Raw genomic sequence first — 19,592 nt, forward strand, 5'->3', positions numbered from 1 at the left:
GTACTCGAAGTGTCCGGAGGGAGGGTGAGGCGAGGCGGAAGGGCGAAAAATATATATGCACGCCTCTGTACCATGATGTGAGAAGGATGGGAAGCTTCTCCCATGTTTGATCTTGCCAGGATAGTGGTGGTGTGTTGCCACACACATATGCATAATATTAGGGCTGATATATGTTTGGGATTTGCCCGTTGGAAATAACATCTGGGCGGAATTCCAAAAATCACTAAAACGTCTGGGGAAACCTGGACGTATGGCAACCCACACATGATTTTTGTGCTCCCCGCTCCGACAGGGCTGGTTTTGCCAACCTCTAGATATGCCTTTGTGCAGAAGATTCCATCTCCAATCCCTGGTATTTCCAGTTAAAAGGACCAAGTAACCAGACCTTTGGCTAAGACCCTGAAAGGCTGTTGCGGGTCAGACTTGACAAAATTGGACTAGATGGACAAATAGTCTGGCTTTGGTCTAAAGGAGCTCCTTATATTCCTTTATAACATGTTCATTCTCAAAAAGGAAGAATCTGCCCATAAATAGTCACTGCTAATTACCTGGAGCCAGGAGTTTCTGCTGCCTCATTTGTTCCTTCAGTAATAAATGCTGGAGGAGAGCTTGGTGGCTACTGTTAGGCTTTCCTTCTAGGACAATTGGCTGAGGGGCAGAAGGTGAAGAGATGCTTCCTCTGTACTGTCCTGGCAAAACTACTCCTTGCCTGATTGTCTGGGTCTCACACTTCTGTTTTTCTTTGAATGGCGCTGATGCCTGTATCAATGAAAATGATAGTTAAACAAACAAAAAAAGTCCAGAGAATAAAGGCTGATGAACCAGTATCAAACTAGTTGAGAGTAACTCACTATTTCCACAGCACAAACTAAGGTTGGAGGTCAGTTGACACCCTGGTCTCCAGGAAACATCTAAGAAGTGATGTGCCTATGAGGCAGGGCATGATTTGGAATGCAGGTGGTTAAGTGTTGCTTAACCCTCCTTGCAAGTTGCCATTTCTCTTTTGTGTCCTTCTCTTATAACAGCCACTTATCTCTCAGGTGGACAGCCATGTCTGAAAAGCTCAGCTTAGAGAAAAGCAGTGGGAGGAGAAACATGAAGGAGAACAGGGAGACCTGTTGGTCTTTTGTGTACTTGAGGATTTAGTTTGGCGTATAACATGGGAGTAGCCAACACGGTTGCCCCCAGATGTTGTTGGGCTACAACTCCCATCATCCTTGCCCATTGGATTTGCTGGCTGGAGTTGATGGGAGCTGGAATCCAAACACATCTGGAGGGGGCATCATGTTGAATATTCCAGGTATGACAGAATGAAAACTTTGTGTGGATTTTTAAAGAATGCATGAACAGCCCACACTTAAATGACACACTTTTAATGTAAAACACACATTTATCGATTTATGAATTTGCTATTTCTAGATTGTGCATGTGTATGTGTGTGTGTGTATCATTGGTGGTATAAATAAATGTATAATCCAACTGGAAATTGCATTCCAATCCATAAGCAAGTTCGGAAGCATCAGTTTGAGTTGGTCTGCTGGGAAAAAAGTGAACTTCTCTATCCCTACTCACCACAGTGAGGACTACTTTCACCAGACAATCTGTGTGTCTGCCCAGTCTGCTGTCTAAATCTTGAGGGATCCCTGTTCTTTCTCATGCTTCTTTGTCTTTAAACTGGACTTGGACCAGACAGTCCTTCAAACAGAAGACTGACCTCTCACAGCCCTTCAAAAAGAGGGCTGCCATCAGTAAAGACAAAGGACCTCCCTATCTGGTACAAAATTTAACAGTAGCATTGCTTAGAACCAGTCCAACATTGTCTTGAAATAACTTCCTGAGAGAACATTATGCAATCTAAAAGAACTGATATACCTTGAGTGATCCAATGCAAATACCCCCTAAATCGATTACTTACACTGAGTTGTGGTTGCACGGCTGGAAGTCCCAGAGTGATGTTGGGCAAAGAAGGGGATGTGTAGAGACTCAAAAGGTTCATTGATTCTTCACTGATGCAAATGCGTTGTGGTGGAACCAAATGCTGTGGGGTGGGGTTGAAAAGAAAGAAGGTCACATGTTGACTAGCCAAGTTTATTTCCACAATTGTGCCATGGAAGCAAAAGGAAAGTATTTCTCCTTTGTGTTAGTCACATATCCTTTATAGTCATGCATAGTCAACTAACGTATCCTGCTAAAGCTCTAATAGTAGAGGAAATTGCCCAAGTTAGTGACTATCATTGCCTGCTCTTAGAGCAAGTGCCATAGTTTTGAATCTTTCAGCTTCACTGGATGTTTGTGGATTCTAGCTAGTGAGGTTTTTGCATTGGCCCTGCCCACTACTACCATGTGGCCCCCAGAAGATTAGCCACAAAGAAGAACAGCCCCTGAGCTTAAAAAGTCCCCTTTCCCTCCGCTTTAAAGTCACTGCAGGCCTCCAGGAATCATACAAATGGCTCTCCAGTTTCTCCAGTACTCTGAATGTTTCACTTATTTCAGAGGCTGCCAAGAACCAGAAAATTAACCTTTTTGTATTAAAAATGTATTTCACTGTTTATTAACCATTTCATAAAACATATGGGTATGTGTGGCATTGAGAGAGATCATATCCTTGCATTGATAGTAGTTTAAAAAGAACAGCAGGTTCACTTTTACCCTTTTCTTCTCTGATGTTCACATTCTTCAACATGTGGTCTGCTATCGTTTCTTAAATTACCTCTCTTTTTTCTTGTTGTTTAAGTCCTGCCTCCCTCCCAGACCCTTTGCACAATAAGAGCTACAAAAGGTCTTATTAGACTTCGGAACTCTGGCATGATATAGTCCTCAAGGGAACAACATCCTTGAAAAAGAATACCCTCTGTAACAGTATGACACAGTGACTGCTTTCTTCCCAAACAAAAAGCATATGGGACTCCAATAATAGACCACCTCCACGAGGGATCCTGTGCACCGAGGCTTTGACCAAAATAAATATAATAACTTGTCAAGCATGTTGTGGGGAGCTGTAGATTTTCCTCTGGACAAACCTGGGATATCAATTAACGTTGGAAAATGCCTTGGGTTAATACAATGCAACCTCAGACTGTCACTAAAGAGCTGGGCAGCGTGAAAACACAGGATGTTATTCCAAAACATAACCTTCCCCATACAGTTTGTTTGGAGACTAAACCTATCGCTGACATAATAACAGAATAGTCTATATATGTCATTCCTTTCCTGCCCCAGCATTGTAGTAAACTGAATGAGAATCACACAAAAATAAAGATTTGATATTTTTGTTACACAAAGAGCTGCTTTTTACATTTTCCTGATGTCCTGTTAACCTGGAATTGCCCTGAAAGCATCCAACAACATTAAATGTTTTCAACCATGTTTGTGCGATTTTATTTTTTAAAAAAGAAGAAGCCTACTGTGAGATAACTCGTTAAGGGCTTTGTATGGATGTGAAAACTTCCAACCTCCATTATGCCATCTACATATACTTGTTGCAACCAGTTAAGAAAAAAAATTGCTTGCTTTGGAGTTAACCTTGTGGAGAAACAAGGATGAATTAACATTGTAAAAAGGGTGGTATATAAGGATAGGCAGATCTATCAATTTCATTTTCTCTCATTTTTCTAGTCTTAAGTTCTCCAGATTTCCCCGTAAATTTATTTATATTTTTTAAAGTCTTCATGAAAATTAATAAGCATCTTAGTGTGAATTTATCCTAAAATGCACATTTTTGTACACATTTTTGGATGTTATTTCCACCATTATATGCATCTGTATGCACACTTTACCCTAGCATATGTAAATTTTTGAACATACGGTATTACTTGGCTGGAGAACTGCATTGCAATATCTGGATATGTGTGGCTTTCAAATGATGGCTGTTTCAGTTTCTGACTGTTTCGAAAGATGGAATTCTAGATGCTCACCTTTAAATGCAAGCGGAATCTATTTCTGCCCCACCCCTAGTGACAAATTCTTCTCTTATGCTTTAGAACGTTGTGCACCTCCAAATTTTAGGCATACAGAATATGTAACATCTTTGTAATGCTAACGATGAGCAACTGAATATTATGTTGCTCATTGTGAAAGTGACGCTCTGTGCAGAATGTCCCAACATTACACAACAAGAAGAACATGAGTTAGGCTGGATCATGAGGTGGGGAGGACTCAATAGCATGGTGGTGTTTTTTATTATTATAAATAAACCATTTAAACCTATTGTTAGAAATGTTTCTTCTGTGTCTGATTTGATAGCTAACCTTTGTGAGCCAGCAGCCAGCAGCCAACGTACAACTTGAACATTCTTCATTGTTTGGTTAATCTTAAATAATCAAAAGAGCCCCAGCTCAAATCAATCATACTGTCCCTTGGAAAAATGTTTCAGCCCACAGGACCACAACACTAACCATCAAGTGACTAGATAGTGGGAATGGTACATCTCAGATGCAGGGTTACCACAACAATTTCAAATGTGGTTGTGGGTAAAGAAACTGAGGACACGAGAGCACCAAAACTATTCCCACTATCATGTGCTGTCTGCTATCCTCACACACATTTGCCCTATTTCCATCTCACTGAAATTGCACTGAAGCCGATAACATCACCTGAGAGTTTCTCAGTAATAAATTATTGCTTGAGAACTGAAGTGTCTATGGTTAAAAATGCTGAGAAGTATGCTAACTATGCTGTTAACATTACTGGACCACTTTTCAAGTCATGTAGTGCAGTTTGATCTTATTTCTAGCACAACAAACTGCTGCTGCTACTGATCTAAATGTGCTGGCTGCTTTTTTAGCTATTACTCATGGCAATGTACAGCTTTGAAACAACCAAGCATGAAAATGGCACTTAAAAAACAGTACTGTGTAATACAAAGCAATGGCAAAGGAGGAGTGGTTTTGTAAGTGTCCCATGACAGCACCATTTTTAGAAGTCTATTCTAAGCCCATCATATATAGGATTTTAACAGGTTACATAAAACTTGTGCAGGGCTGGCCAATGTGATACCCTCCAGATGCTGTTGGGAGTCCAACTCGCATAAACCCCAGCTAGCATTATAGTCAATGCTCAGGGATGCTGGAAACTGTACTCCAGCAACATTGGGGGGGGTGGGCAGCATGTTGACTCCTCCTGGTCTAGTGAGAACCCTGATGAGGGAGTTCCCTAATTCTGACAGCATTGTGGAAAAGCCCTACTCCAGATGCAGCCACTGTGATACCCTCCAGATGTTGTGGATTATAACTATCACCCCTGAGCATTGACCAGGCTGATTGAAGATGATGGGAGTTGTTGTCCAGAACATCTGGAGATCACTATGGTGGCTACCCTTGCTATACTCCCCTCTTCTGCTCAAAATGCTAGATCACTGAGCAGAGTTTCCCGAAGACCTTAGTGTCCAAGTTGGTTCATATGACACCGTAGCATTATTTTATTGCCTGACGCAAACTTTGTGAGCTGACAACATCAAAGTATGGATTAGCCACCCTGTTTTGAAACTCTACACAGTCTGAACTTCCTGGAATCCTGCACAGAGGATTATGAGTCAAGCCCCCACATGTTTGCTATCAATGTAGTCTTTTAGGGAACGGGGTTGTTCTGGGCCAAAGAAAAGCTACTTATCAGTGTGAAGAGGTCACACGCCTGCCCCTTGGATCAGAGTTCACACACACAATTAATTCATTATTAGGGAAAGTCACTGTTGGAGATTGAACTGGGCTTTTCAGTCTTCAGGGGTTACTGTCCTGGCAGTGACCTGAAGAAATTATCCCATTAGCCTTATATCTGACAAATTACTTTCCCTTATGTTCTTTTTTTTAAAATCAGAAGATCCACACATAGTTTCCATGCAATTAATAGGATTAATGCAATGCAATACGGTACCACGTAATTACATGCTGATGTCATAATAAATGTGTTAAGTCTTTAAGGTGCCCAGAGTTTGATGCAAGTTTGAAGCTGCAGATGGCAATCATTTCCCGCATGTTCAGTATTATTGATTAAAGATATTATGGCCATTAAAAACATCACGTAGTTATGATATATTAATAGTGCAATCCTATAAGACTTATTTTGAAGTAAACCTGCTGAGCTTGTTAAGATTGGCTTCTGAGTAAAACTGTAAACTCTATGCACATGGATAGCTGCAAAAAAGTATTCTGAATGCTCTGTGTAAGAAGATCAAGGAAGGTATATCAGTCAAGGCAACAGGCATACTATAAATAATATACAATACACATAATAGCTGCTTTTCCTGTTAGTAATAAATTAATATTAAAAAGTAGTAGTGGTGGTAGCAGCAGCAGAAATAACCACAGAAGCTATAACATGCTATGGCATCAAGCAGGCATTTTCTAAGTGAAAACGTCAAGGTATGCCTGCCTATTATCAAGTCTGTGATGACCAATCTATGAGAGCTAGGAACCTACATTTTCTCATAATGAAATATTCCTCTTTCTAGTAATTCTCTAAGAAGTAATTCTCTAAGAATGTATGAAGCTCTGTGTATATATTTAAGACACCCACTCTTTTGTGTGGTGCTCACACCTATTAAAACCTTTTAACCAACCTCTCATGTGGGGTGATAAAAAGCATGGGACTTTGAGAAAAGTGGTGAAGAACCGGGGGGGGGGGGACTGGGGGAAAGAGCAAAACCTTCCTCTGAATTGTTTGTTTTAATGGAATTAAGCCAGTATGGTACTCAATATGGTTCTCAGAAGGTTTAAAGATTGAAGTCTGTGTACTTACTGTTTACCCCCAAACCTAGATTTGTTCCGCTATCTCACCCTTATTATTATATTATATTGTTGCCATTTTACAATAAACAAAGCTATGTATCTCTACAAAAAGATTACGGAACTGGGTACAACTGGAGGGGAAGAACAGATCTAGTAAGCAGCTGATGCTGTCAGACATGAGAACAGCAATTTAACACACTTTTCTGTTACAATTAACTAATTAATTAATATACTGATGGCATGCCAAAGTGGCTTCTAAGCAGCTGACAAGCATAAAATCAATTATAAGATAGCCACGCATAATTAAAATACACAATACAGCAGTCCCATCATAGCATTAAATACATCCAGAATTAAAACATTCAGTAAAGCAAATAATTGGTGCTAGGTTAAGACCTTGTTTGTCTGCTTAACAGGGCAATCCTAACGAGGGGACATAGAGGAACAACATGGCACATCTACTGCTATATCCCAAGTGATGCTGGCTAATGCAAGAGGTGGGGTTGCTTTGGGTTTTGTCTTTGGAGGAAAGCCACCAACATCTTATGTAGGGGTTATATTACTACCACCCACTATGATGAAGCTGGCGCATCTGTTGCAGCCCCCCACCCACTGCAGGGTGGGTGGGTGAAATTTGGGTTATCATTTATTTCATACTTGAAATAAATGAACAAAGCAAGTATTCTGAACTTATTTGAAGGCTGCAGGTATATACATAAAACAAATTGCATGCAAGAACAATTATAGTGTTTTGGGGAAAAGTATGCTTTAACTCTATTTTAAAGGGTACACATTTGAACATGTACATTCCTCTAAGTAAGTAAAAGAGAAACGTTCTCACTACCAGCTAGTGATGACTGTGATGCAAATGCCCCTCTCTTTACAGATGTACTGTAATAAGATTACTAAAGTATAGTACATTTATACTTAGAAACAGAACACTTGCTACAATAAACTTCCAGAGAGTAACCAGACAAATTATTTTACTGCTTTTCAGTATGTACTGCAGGATAACAAACAATATGTTTAATCTAGACAGGAAATTACCAACATGAACCACAACTCAGTAAAGTCAAAGTACTAAACTGGCTGAAATCCAAGTAATTTGGGCTAAATGGGTTGTATGCAGCTCTGGCTATGTGTCAGTTATTGTATATATTTTTGAGTTGCATGCTCCAAATCTAGGCTCTCTGTTGTTCTCCACACACTAAAAGCTTGTGTGCCCCCAAGGCAGCCATATTAAGAAATATTTCTATATTCTTCATTTAGTGTTCTGCTCAATTGGGGGCTCACATTTATATCAGAAATATTTTACTGCTATGCATCACAACTAAGGAAGAGCAAATATGTCAGTTTCAGATTCCAGTCTCAAGTTCAGTTCTCCATATTTCCACATCAGTCTGTGATCTTTTGTAAAGTCCCCATGAAAATTCACCAGCATTTTAGTGTGAACTGCTCCTGATATTTTTCCTAATGTATAGATTTGCAAAGAATTTTTCCTAATCTAATACAAACATTTTGTATGCTGTTTTCACTAATATATGCATTTTAATGCACATCTTACCCCAATATATGCATTTCTGTACACATTACTTGCATTGTAAAATTCATGGAAGTGCAAATTTTGAAGCATGGCTGTGTTCCAGTTGGCATACTGTTATGCAAAGTTTTGTCTTTAAAGGTGAACTGAATCTAATTTCTCCCTCATCTCTGATCATAACATCTGACTTAAGCATCCGTGGTGTTGTCTAAAACTGCCCCTACTATCTGCTACTGTGAAGCATTAGACCCCAGTATTCTTATATTTCTCATTTAAGGCCCTGTTACATATAACAAAAATCACCAAACTGACTGAGAATATGACTTGAGTGTATTCCCACCCAGCTTGACATGTACTGATTTTGTCATAGTTTTAACTTTGCACCCAACTTTTGGCCCAACTCGCAGTCAGGACAATGCCACTAGCTACCAGCAATAGTGCAGCATGCAACTTAAGTGAGGAGCTGGCCAGCCACCTGAGCACTTTGCCACATGCTAGAAACTTGTTCATTGTGGTTGTGTGAGCTGCTCTTTAGTTCCATGTGCACAGATTTATATACCATCAGACCATGCTAACACAGCATTATTTCTGGGTTTTTGAATGACCTTCTTGGACATGACAGCTATACCTAGATCAAGGAAATGGTAGAAAGAGGGAGCATGTGTGTGCATGCAGGTCAGCTGATGATTATGAGTAGTCTCCCCCCCCCCCAGTCCCTTTTGGCTATAACCGCCTTAAGTCTCTTTTATATGTAACCCCTCCCATCTACTTTTCCACTTCCAGTCCCTTTCTTCCTTTGTCATTCTTCTCATGTTTGAGCATTATGTCAGTGGCATAGCTTTTCCCAATACTGCTCTGGTGAAAACAATGGCGCATACCCAGAGACTAGAGGAATTTGATCATTTTCATCAGAGAAGGTGAAAACTCGCAACCAGGCTGGCGTAAATCCCACAAGACATATATCTTTTAGGATTGTTCACAAGCTCCTCCCACTAAGAGTCTCTTGCCCCGCCTTCCACTTTTAGAGGCACGTCATTCAAAAGGCATGTCAGCACCAGCGAATTATGCAGAAGTGTCCCTGCAGGGGACATGCGTTGTTTCACTATTCCATTTGATAATAATATTTAAGCCATTACTAAATTGGTCTAGCGCTCTTCCCTATTCTATTCCTCGTTGTCCTCTCTTCCTTTAAAGGGATAGCATGGGGAGAACTGGACCTACCCGCATGGTTCCCAGAGGTTAATGCGCTGACACAAGTTTTGTGTGCACGTGCATTTCAAATTTTATTGAATGTTAATGTGTACTTCAATTTTTGTAAGCCACTTTGAAAGATTTTGTCATGAGCAAAAAGATGGGATAAACTTCTCAAAATAACTGAAATCAGGAAAATAGAGTTCTGTTGCAGTCTCCAACCAGTGTTCCCAGGTGCCAGTTCTATTGTTATTGCCTACTGGCCCCAGAGAGCTGATCAAGGCAGCTTGAGACAGAGAGTAGGGTTGGTGGTCAGCAGACAATATCCTTAGGAAGCTGATGAGGGTCTCCTGCTGTTGCTGCCCTTCCCCTAGGCCAGCACTCAAAAGAGCTCAGGGCAGCTGCCCTAGTAATTGCCCACAGGGTAACATTACAAAGCTGGGAAATTTCAGTGGTGACCACCATTGGAGGGTTACCAACCTCCTCCCGCTCTTATCCACCGGTAAGGTTGCTTACTCATTCCTACGCTAGTTGGAAACATGTAGGAGAGGAAGGGAACAGGCTAACATGCACATCCCACTGGGTGCCCCCTACTAGGAGGGGCACCAGAGGACTCCATGCCGAGGCCCCTCCCAAAGCTGGTGAAATGATTCCCAGGGATTCTGGTCTTACCTCAGCTTGGGAATTCATTGGCAACACTGAGGTGTCATTCTCTGTATTCCCAGCAGGGGCATTACTTGGTGAACTGGGACCTGAAACTGGTGAACTGCTACTGACCGATGATTCTGGGGGGTAGAAAGAAGAAATAAAAATAAGTACACACAGTATTTTGGAAATATCAGCTACAGCAAACAGTGTATTACTACTACAACAACTACTACAACTACTTCCTGCTCTTCCTCTCAAAGGAATATAATATAAGGGTGGCATATAAGGCAACCAAGTTCTATTTGCAATGTATCTTTTTATTCACTCTCAGAATCAATTCCATGATTCTTCCAATAGACAAAGGGCACAATTTATAACTCAGGCAATTCTACCCCCTCACACTGCTGCCTCAGAGATAGCAAGTTACTCAGCAGCAGGAAAATACTGAAAGGGAGTTACTAATGAGTAAAGGAAAAGGAAGTACCTTTGGCTGCATTCTCTGCTGCCTCTGTGAGAGATCAGCATGACAGAGATACTGGACACTCAAAGGTCATAATAACATGTCATCAATTCATGAGGCCTACTGCCATTCCTAGGCTGTTTGGATAAACCCCTGGAGGACTTCAGTTGTGAACCAGCCTTTATATGAGTAACTAATAAAAAACAATACCTCATTGGCAGTGCATCTCTGTCAGTGAACTCTGGGGGAAAGCATGAAGCTTAAAACATCTTAACGTGGCGTTTTCATGGTTATATCTTATTTTGTTTTGATGCAGTACATTTCTGCATGCTTTCTAAAGAATAAAGGACAGTTTTCACTAATATATCACACAATTGTTGAAAGATGTGAGGTCCTTATTGCAGCTGAGGAAAACAACAGTTGCTGAACTTGGATCCATGTGGTCAGTCAGTAAAAATATCACCCTTACTATCAATTTTAATGCAAACATTATAATGAAAAGCAAGTAAAAAGACCAGCTCATTTTCTACTTATTTATTGTTGCCCATTTTCTCTCTCTCTCTTTCACACCTATTCCTGACACTTTAGGGGTAGTGCAGGGGGCCCCCTTAAAAAGTCCACAACATTTGTACCTTCAGTTGTAGTACATCTGTGAAATTTACACATTTTAAAATCATATTACAGTGAACCACAGCATTTCATACAAAGGAAGGATTTTTTTAAAAAAAACTGATTTGAATTTTTTCTGAACTATACAAAGGATTAAATCCTTTGATTTAAAATAGTTCATTTCCCCTCATCAAACTCAACAACCCTGACTGTGTATCTTATGGGATGTAGTGTTAATTTTTCCAGAGGAATAAAGAACAAAGATGACCACTGTTGATTTTATCCATCTGTCTGAGATGTCACACATTTCAGTTAACACTAGAAACTTTAGAAAAGAACCTTTAGAAAAGAACACAGAGCTCAAAAAACAATAACAACAATAACTGGTGATAACTACTGAAAGATTGTTGGTCATTTTTCTAATAAAAGGATGCTTTCATCTATCATTTAGTTTTGTGTAAACTCTGATTTTGGGGAAAAAAAAGATTTTCATTAATATCCGAAGAATTGAACACACAGAGTTCTCCTCAGCATTAACTTTAAGATATGTATATTTGGACTGACATTTCTAAATTATCTGCATCATCTGATTTAATTTACACAACACAGGGCAAAGAGTAAAGGTAGCCATGGCAGCCTGGAAGAAAAATCCCAAAGTCCTTATTAGGACAATATCTTTGTAGGGTCGACCAAAACATAAATAGTATGCAAGCTTTTGAGTTCCCCAGAACCCTTTACCAGCCTAGATGTTTAAACTTACCAGATGCAGACATGGCTGGTTTGACAAACACCAAAAACCATTTTTTGCCAGGAGCGGTCAGTGTGGTGGTGTGAAACTGCTCTTCCAACCACAGTGTCATTGTGGCTTCCTGGGACAGTGAGGGAACAGAAAAGGGCAGTGGCCTCACCCCAGCACCATCCCAGGAAGTAGACCCATGGCCCACCACACCAGCCGCTCCCTCTACAAGTTTCAACATATAGCCTGATGAAGAGTTCTGGTGAACTCAAAAGCTTGCACACTACTCTATGACAATTTGGTTCTCTCAGTAAAGATATTACTCTAGTATGGACTTAATAAACATGCTCATTTATAAATATGATATTTTCCCCCAAATGCGAACAGGATCTCTCCGGTCCAGTCTTTCATTACCTGTCACCTCAAACAATCTTTTCTTGAAGGAGCAGACGACAGTTCCATCCTTTCTCCTGAGTAAAGGGCTGCTTCTCCTTTCCGTCACCTTTTGTTTTAATCTGGAGCGAACTTTTAAGTTGGGCTCGGAGGCTGGGAATGGAGACAACAAAATATATCTTTATGATACAGAAAGCTAGAGGTCAGGAAGCGGGAATAAATAGTTTTTCTCCCTCTTAAATCATAAGCAAGTTGGCAAGTCAACTGCACAGTAGGATATCAGATATAAATAGTATTTATTCATAAGCATGTTTTATTCTGCAACTTTTTTTTTGTATTCACCTTCACAACACCCTGCTGGGCTTCACTAGAGGCCACGTACTCAGTTCATGGCAGAGGTCACATGTGACAAAAAAGGGGGGGGTCAAACTCCAAGATGCTAAATAATGATTTCTTTTCAAAATCCCTGATGCATTTCAAGTAATAGCCCTTCATCAGACACATATGCCAGCTAACATCATGAGAGATTCCTGTAATCTCAAAGCAGCTTCTCATCTTAAAAAATGCCAACAAGACGTTTATTATTTTAAATCATAGGTAGGCCTGCACTTGTCCTACATACTGCTCCTGGTGTTTCCATAAGCACCGTTCCAGGGTTGTATGGCAGGGATGGGAAGCCTGTGCCCCTCCAGCTGTTGTTGAACTCCCATCAGCTCTAGCCAGTATGCCCCATGGTTGGGGAAGATGGAAGTTGGAGTCCAGCAACATCTGGAGGGCCACAGGTTCTCCATCCCTGCTCTAAGGTAAAGGTAAGGGACCCCTGACCATTAGGTCCAGTCGTGGCCGACTCTGGGGTTGCGGCGCTCATCTCGCTTTATTGGCCGAGGGAGCCGGCATACAGCTTCTGGGTCATGTGGCCAGCATGACTAAGCTGCTTCAGGCGAACCAGAGCAGCGCACGGAAACGCAGTTTACCTTCCCACCGGAGTGGTACCTTTTTATCTACTTGCACTTTTTGGTGTGCTTTCGAACTGGTAGGTTGGCAGGAGCAGGGACCGAACAACGGGAGCTCACCCCGTCGCGGGGATTCGAACCGCCGACCTTCTGATCAGCAAGCCCTAGGCTCTGTGGTTTAACACACAGTGCCACCCGCGTCCCTCTAAGGGGAAAACTAATGAGTAAATAGGGGGTCTACGATAATTTCTCTTGATGTGTTTTTCTTTGGTTTAAAGCATTTGCAAGATGGAGATCTGGCTCTGATTTCTGGTCCCAGGTAACTGGAGTTTAATCCTTCCCTGACATAACCATTTCCCTGACACATTGCATATCCCTGCCCACCCCCACCCCCTGCTATTAACTGTGCAGGTGGGGGAGAAGAGGAAAAGGCAATTGGTGGTGGCAATGATGGCTACACTGTGCCTCCACAGTCAGAGGCAGTGTGGTTCTGAATACCAATTGCTGGAGACAGCAGAAGGGGAGAGGTCTCTCGGGCTTGCATCCTGCTCGCAGGCTTCCCAGAGACATCTGGTTGGCCACTGTGAAAAGGGGATCCGGGACTCAGTGGCTATTGGCCTGACCCAGTAAACTCTTCCTATGCTCTTAAATACAATGTGAGTACTTTTCTTCCACCCTCCCATGGTTAATGCTAACTTCAGGGAGGATTTCAATTGAAGAAACAGCAAGGGAGATGTTACCCAGGACAAGATCCCAATGCCAACTCTCTTCCCCACAGCTCCTTGTAAGGACAGAAGACAATATTGGCAGTCTGATCAGACATCTCCCACGTAACACCTCTAGTTCATCACCTTTCAACAGAAATGACCTGCTAAAAGTGCTTCATTTCACCAGTGACAGTAAAGCAGTTCTGTTTTTAATGTTTTCAAAACAAATACCTGCTCCCTAAGAAAACCTGCCCTATCAGCATGCAAAAGCACTGCACTATCACCAAGTTGTTTTTCTCTCTTTCAACCTATAATCCCACCTGACAATGATTACAATTTGCAGTGAAGTCATCTCTGGCTTCAACTCAATTTACTTGTAGGGTTATATTCTATTTATAGGTCTCCATGTTCCTCCAACTGCTGAAGTTTTCCATATTGGTGCCTGAATGATGGGATGTACTCTTCAGGGCCCGAAGAAAAAGCTCCTCGCCATTTCACGAGGGAGAAGTCCCACTTGCCTCTGAATGTGTTTTCATGCCCAGCTGCTTTGATTGCCTTTCTATTTTTAACCACCTCCCCATCGCACTCTGCATTTCAATCAATAGCATAAACACAAGACCGCCTTTCTGTGGAGGACTGAATTTATGCTCCAGTGGAAAAGATGAACTACTTCCATTAAAGATGAAGCATCGTAATTTAAATGAAAACTATTTCACAACAGGGGTAGAAATCAGATTCCTACCTCACCCCTTGCTGGAAGAAAGGAAAGAAATTACAAACTTTACCAAATGAGAGAAAACACCTAGAACAGGAGTAAGCAACATGGTGCCCCCACCCACAGATGTTTTTAGACTGTAATCCTCACCATTAGCCATGTTGGCTGGGGATAATGAAAGTCCAGAACATCTGGAGGACTGCGTGTTGCCTACCCCTGTCCTGAATATGTTCTCGATATACCTAGGACAACTGGACTAGAATGTAGTATGACTGTTTCAAACAGTACCTTGGTTTTTGTTTATTTATTGAATGCATATCTTGCAGGGAGGCAAACAACAAATGATTTTATCTATCTATCTATCTATCTATCTATCTATCTATCTATCATCTATCTAACCTTTAAAACAATTTCAATACAGAGGCAGACTGGGAAGAATCTCAATTTAAAATGCTTGTTAAAAAGAGGAAGGTAGATGCTGAAAAGACAACAGAAATTGCTCATGTCTAATATGCAACGGGAGGTGCCACAATGCTAAACACCAATTCCTGTGCTGTGTGGAATGGACCTCCCAATAAGATGCAATCTGCAGGTGGCCCTCACCTGCACAGTGATGGACTGGGTATAGAAGGGGTGCTTCCAATCTGTATTGGGCTTCATACATCAAAACCATCACCTTGAACCTAACCATGACCTTGATTTGGCGAGGAGGGCATTTGCAACATGGAGAAACTGACAGTAATGTAAAGGTAAAGAGACCCCTGACCGTTAGGTCCAGTCACGGACAACTCTGGAGTTGCGGTGCTCATCTCACTTTACTGGCCGAGGGAGCTGGCGTACAGTTTCCGGGTCATGTGGCCAGCATGACTAAGCTGCTTCTGGCAAAACCAGAGCAGTGCACGGAAACGCTGTTTACCTTCCCACCGGAGTGGTACCTATTTATCTACTTGCACTTTGACGTGCTTTTGAACTGCTAGGTTGGCAGGAGCCGGGTCCGAGCAATGGGAGCTCACCCTGTCGCGGGAATTCAAACCGCCGACCTTCTGATCGGCAAGCCCTAGGCTCTGTGGTTTAGACCACAGCACCACCTGCGTCCCTTTAGAAATTGACAGTAGAGGCCCACAAATATCTTTGTCACCAACTCTGTCTTCTCCATTGTCTGGTACGTGTAAAAGGCTGGGGGATTGAAGCAGAGATTTCTCTTATTTGTGCTGGGAAATGCTTTATAAAGATTGGATTCTGACAGATAACAGACTATCGTTCTCATAAGATTCCAGCAACAAAACAGTTCTTTGTATCAATATGATTTGCTTGAATTGCAGATCATTATTTAATGAACCTCATCAGGAAGCATGAGAAGGTATACTATTTAATTGGTGTACAAAAAAGAATCTTGCACACTGTAGTTTATTAAGGGTGTGGAGAATTTTATCTCTATAAGGGAGAAACTACAACTCCCTGGATTCTTTGAGGGTACAGATTCTGTTCTGAATATATCTAGTCATAGTGAGCAAGCCCTTTATCTCCAGGCCATACGCTCATATATAAAAAACTAGAGTTTTGGAAAACAACCTTTTATCATTACTTAAGATGATATTATAAATGAAACATTTAGCTTGTTGGCTGTACTTAAAAAATAGGTCCATAAATGTCCAAATTACAAAATTTGGCCATGGCGCTTTTTATTGTGACATGCCCCAATTTCTCAGTGATACCATAATTTGTGACAATATATTTAAGAAAGGTGATATGAGCACAAAACTTTGTGGTACATCCAGAAAGGGAGGGGAAAACCACAACTGGTGTACAAAATAAAAATAAAAGTTGCCTGTTGTTGTTTGTTTTGCTTGGAAAGTGCAACACTGTTATCTGCATAATGAGACCCATTATGGCATAATGACGCTAGGCTCAAATGCCCACTCAGCCATGAAGCTTCTCTGGTGACCTTGGGTCAGGGCAGCACAAGCTACCTCACAAGGTTAACAGGCTAAATTGAGGGAGGTATGTTGTCTTTGGCTCCTTTTAGATAAAGGTGGGGCATAAGTGTGTTAAATATAAGAAAGGCTGGGGGGAAGGAAAAATGCTACCTCTTCATAATACCTGAGGATTTGCCTCACTTAGAAAGTTGATTAAAATAAGCTCACATTAAGATTTGGTCCTTTCTATCTGGAGTTATAACAACAGCAAAACTTAATTAGCTTCATACACAATGTAAAACCTTCCATCTGGTAGAGTAATTTAGCAGAATTAATTGTATACCACCATAAGTCAATGAGACACTGAGGAAAACCATTGAAATGCTATTTCCTTTCCTTTGGAAGGGAATTATGTACAATTTCGGCATGATTTGCATTGCTAACAGTGAAATCCAACTGGGAGGAATCACTCTCATTTATATTACTTTCCCATGAGAAAATCAAGAGAGAACTATAAAGCTAGTGCTGTTATTCATAAATAGCTCTGAAATACTTAGAGCACTCGGCTTTAGCCAAGACATGCTACTTGGCAGCAAGAACCTCAAATCACAGGCCTGATCACATATCCAATGTTAAGTGTGCTTCTCTGTAACTTCAAATGTATCTTTGTTCAATAACCTAAATAATCTGTTTTAGAGGTCTTGACTACTACGGCCACAACTATGAAGTCCTAGGGCTTCCTGCACTCTCAGAGTGGTGGGAGTTCTTATTGTAGAGTGGCAATACTCCTTCATGGGCCAGGGTAAAATGGGACAGGGTACTCCTTCATGGGCCAGGGTACTCCTTCATGGGTACAAGTAAAATGAGATTCTCCTGATTCTCATGTAGCTTTATGGAGATTTGGGGTAGCACAGTTCACTAGTCCTGCATCTACCTTTCTTTTTGCAGATCTGTCATAGTGGTTCATCAGAACCTCAAATTATGCAGTTTCCTGAAAGGAGGAGGAAGTTGATCATTTCCGCACCTGACCCAGTGAAGAGTAATTATCAAGCTGCATGCTGGCCTCACATTGGAGGAATCACTATTGTTCACTAATGCTAGTAGTATCATGAGGAAGTAACTGGAGAACCTACAACAGCCTCTCCCAACCTGGTTCTTTCCAGAGGTTTTGGACTACAACCCCCATCAGCCTGAGCCATCATGGCCAATGGTCAGGAATTATGGGAATTGTAGTTGAAACCCTTTGGAGGGCATAAGGCTGTGGAAGGCTGCCTTGCAACATGTGGGAATATGTGCTACCAATGGTGCAGTTTGATCAGCAGAACGGGGATGGAAAAAAATGCAGAACAAGCATGTATTCCACAGGCCAAAAATATGTAAAGTTGTTTGAGCTTCCAAAAAAAAAAAGGAGACTAATTATTAGACACTGCCTGGGAAGAAGAAATCTAAGGCAAATGTATAAATCTGATTCTGAACTCTGCAATATTTCACCAGGCACTTGAGAAGAGAGCTCAATATTTTCAGAAAATGCCTTCTAATTATGACCGCCACTATTCTAACCATATAAAAATCAATCTCAAGTTACACTTTGTTTCTAAACAATCAGTACTTTCGGCATTTTATACAATGGGAATTTGTCATTTTATACAATGGCAATGCTACCTATGATGTAAGCGAGCTTTGTACTGTACAGACTGAGAGCCAGTTCTGATATAACACTTAGTACATTTTATCTGTGGGAGATGTTAGCAATACAATTACATCCTTTCTGGATTCCAGTGTCTATTTTGAACTCCAACCACATACACCAAGTGTGGAGAAGCTTTAGCCCTCCAGATTTTCATGAACTACAACTCCCATCACCCCTGGCCATTGGTCATGTTTACTGGACCTGGACCTGTAGCTGACCCCTACATCTGGTCCCCAAGTATCCTTCTTAGCCTCAAAATCATATTCAGATGGGTACCCTTGATTCACTTGATACACTCAGCCCAGCCAGAAGCACTCCTGTCTGTACTCTAGAGGAGTTCTGAAACAGGCCTAGTTAGCATAATTAGTTGCAGCAGCAGCTGGTGTGCTAGAGTGGAGCTATGGAGCTGTCCTCCTGGCACTGGCTTTGCTTGCCTGGACATGACTGGGACAGAGAGCAAGGGGTTGGTTAGGTAAGGACTGTGCACACACATCAGCAGAGCCAACTCAGTGCTCCCAACAGTGTGTCTAGCTGTCCTCCCCACTCCATCTCCATCTCCATCTAGGTAAGTGGTAGCTATGTTGGGGCTGGGAAAGCTCTGCCCCACTACGCAATCCACTAACTATTTGTCTCCCAATCTAACTCCCCTCTTCTTCTCATCAACAGAGCAATACTTTTTACTGTGATTGCAAACGCAGGCCAGATTGAGTCAAAATATTGCTAACCTAACCATCCCATCTCCTCTCACAGTTTGTGTGCTCAGATATATATATATATATATATATATATATATATATATATATATATGGAAAGCAACTGGTTGGAGTCCTTAACCAGACTTCCTAAATAATCAGCTTTTTTCAATCCAAATATACAGCTGTGAACTCAGAACCACACAGTCTGACAGTTGTGTGTTAATGTTTAATTTAACAGTTGTGATAGGTAAGAATCCCTGTTCCTGCCCCAAGCCTACAGACAAAACAAAAGCTAATGCCTATGAAGGAGCAGCCTCAAAATTAGATTAAAACATCACACGGTCAGCATCAACAAACCTGCTGGCTAAGAAGGAGTATCTCTGACCATTCATAGCCCAAGAACAGGGAAAGGAGGGAGAGGAAAGACCACTTCTTGTGACAAAGGTCAAACATTTGCGGGCAAAGAACCTGTCTATACATATGAGTGGTTCATGGGACAGCTTTGTCTGGTTTGGTCCCAGGAGGATGTCGTAGGCTCCAGAATGTCCCTTTTGCCTAAGGGATGGCCCCATAGCCATCCTGATCAGTTTAGGGTCATTTCACTCGTGTCATCCTGG

General features: G+C 41.4%; 1 protein-coding gene across 7 annotated transcripts in view; it reads right to left on the reverse strand.

Annotated features, from left to right (window-relative positions):
* Window positions 1–19,592, reverse strand: part of HDAC9 (histone deacetylase 9) — a 487,438-nt gene that overhangs the window by 198,370 nt on the left and 269,476 nt on the right. For all 7 annotated transcript variants that reach the window (XM_081164394.1, XM_081164395.1, XM_081164393.1 and 4 more), the window contains 4 exons: window positions 12,321–12,452; window positions 10,126–10,238; window positions 1,916–2,038; window positions 549–759 (listed from right to left, as the gene is read on the reverse strand). In XM_081164394.1, coding sequence (XP_081020520.1) covers window positions 549–759; window positions 1,916–2,038; window positions 10,126–10,238; window positions 12,321–12,452 — 579 coding nt within the window. The remainder of the gene's footprint in view (window positions 1–548; window positions 760–1,915; window positions 2,039–10,125; window positions 10,239–12,320; window positions 12,453–19,592) is intronic.

The sequence above is a fragment of the Podarcis bocagei genome (assembly GCF_964188305.1).
Source record: "Podarcis bocagei genome assembly, chromosome: 12".
NCBI classification, from domain to species: Eukaryota; Metazoa; Chordata; class Lepidosauria; order Squamata; family Lacertidae; genus Podarcis; species Podarcis bocagei.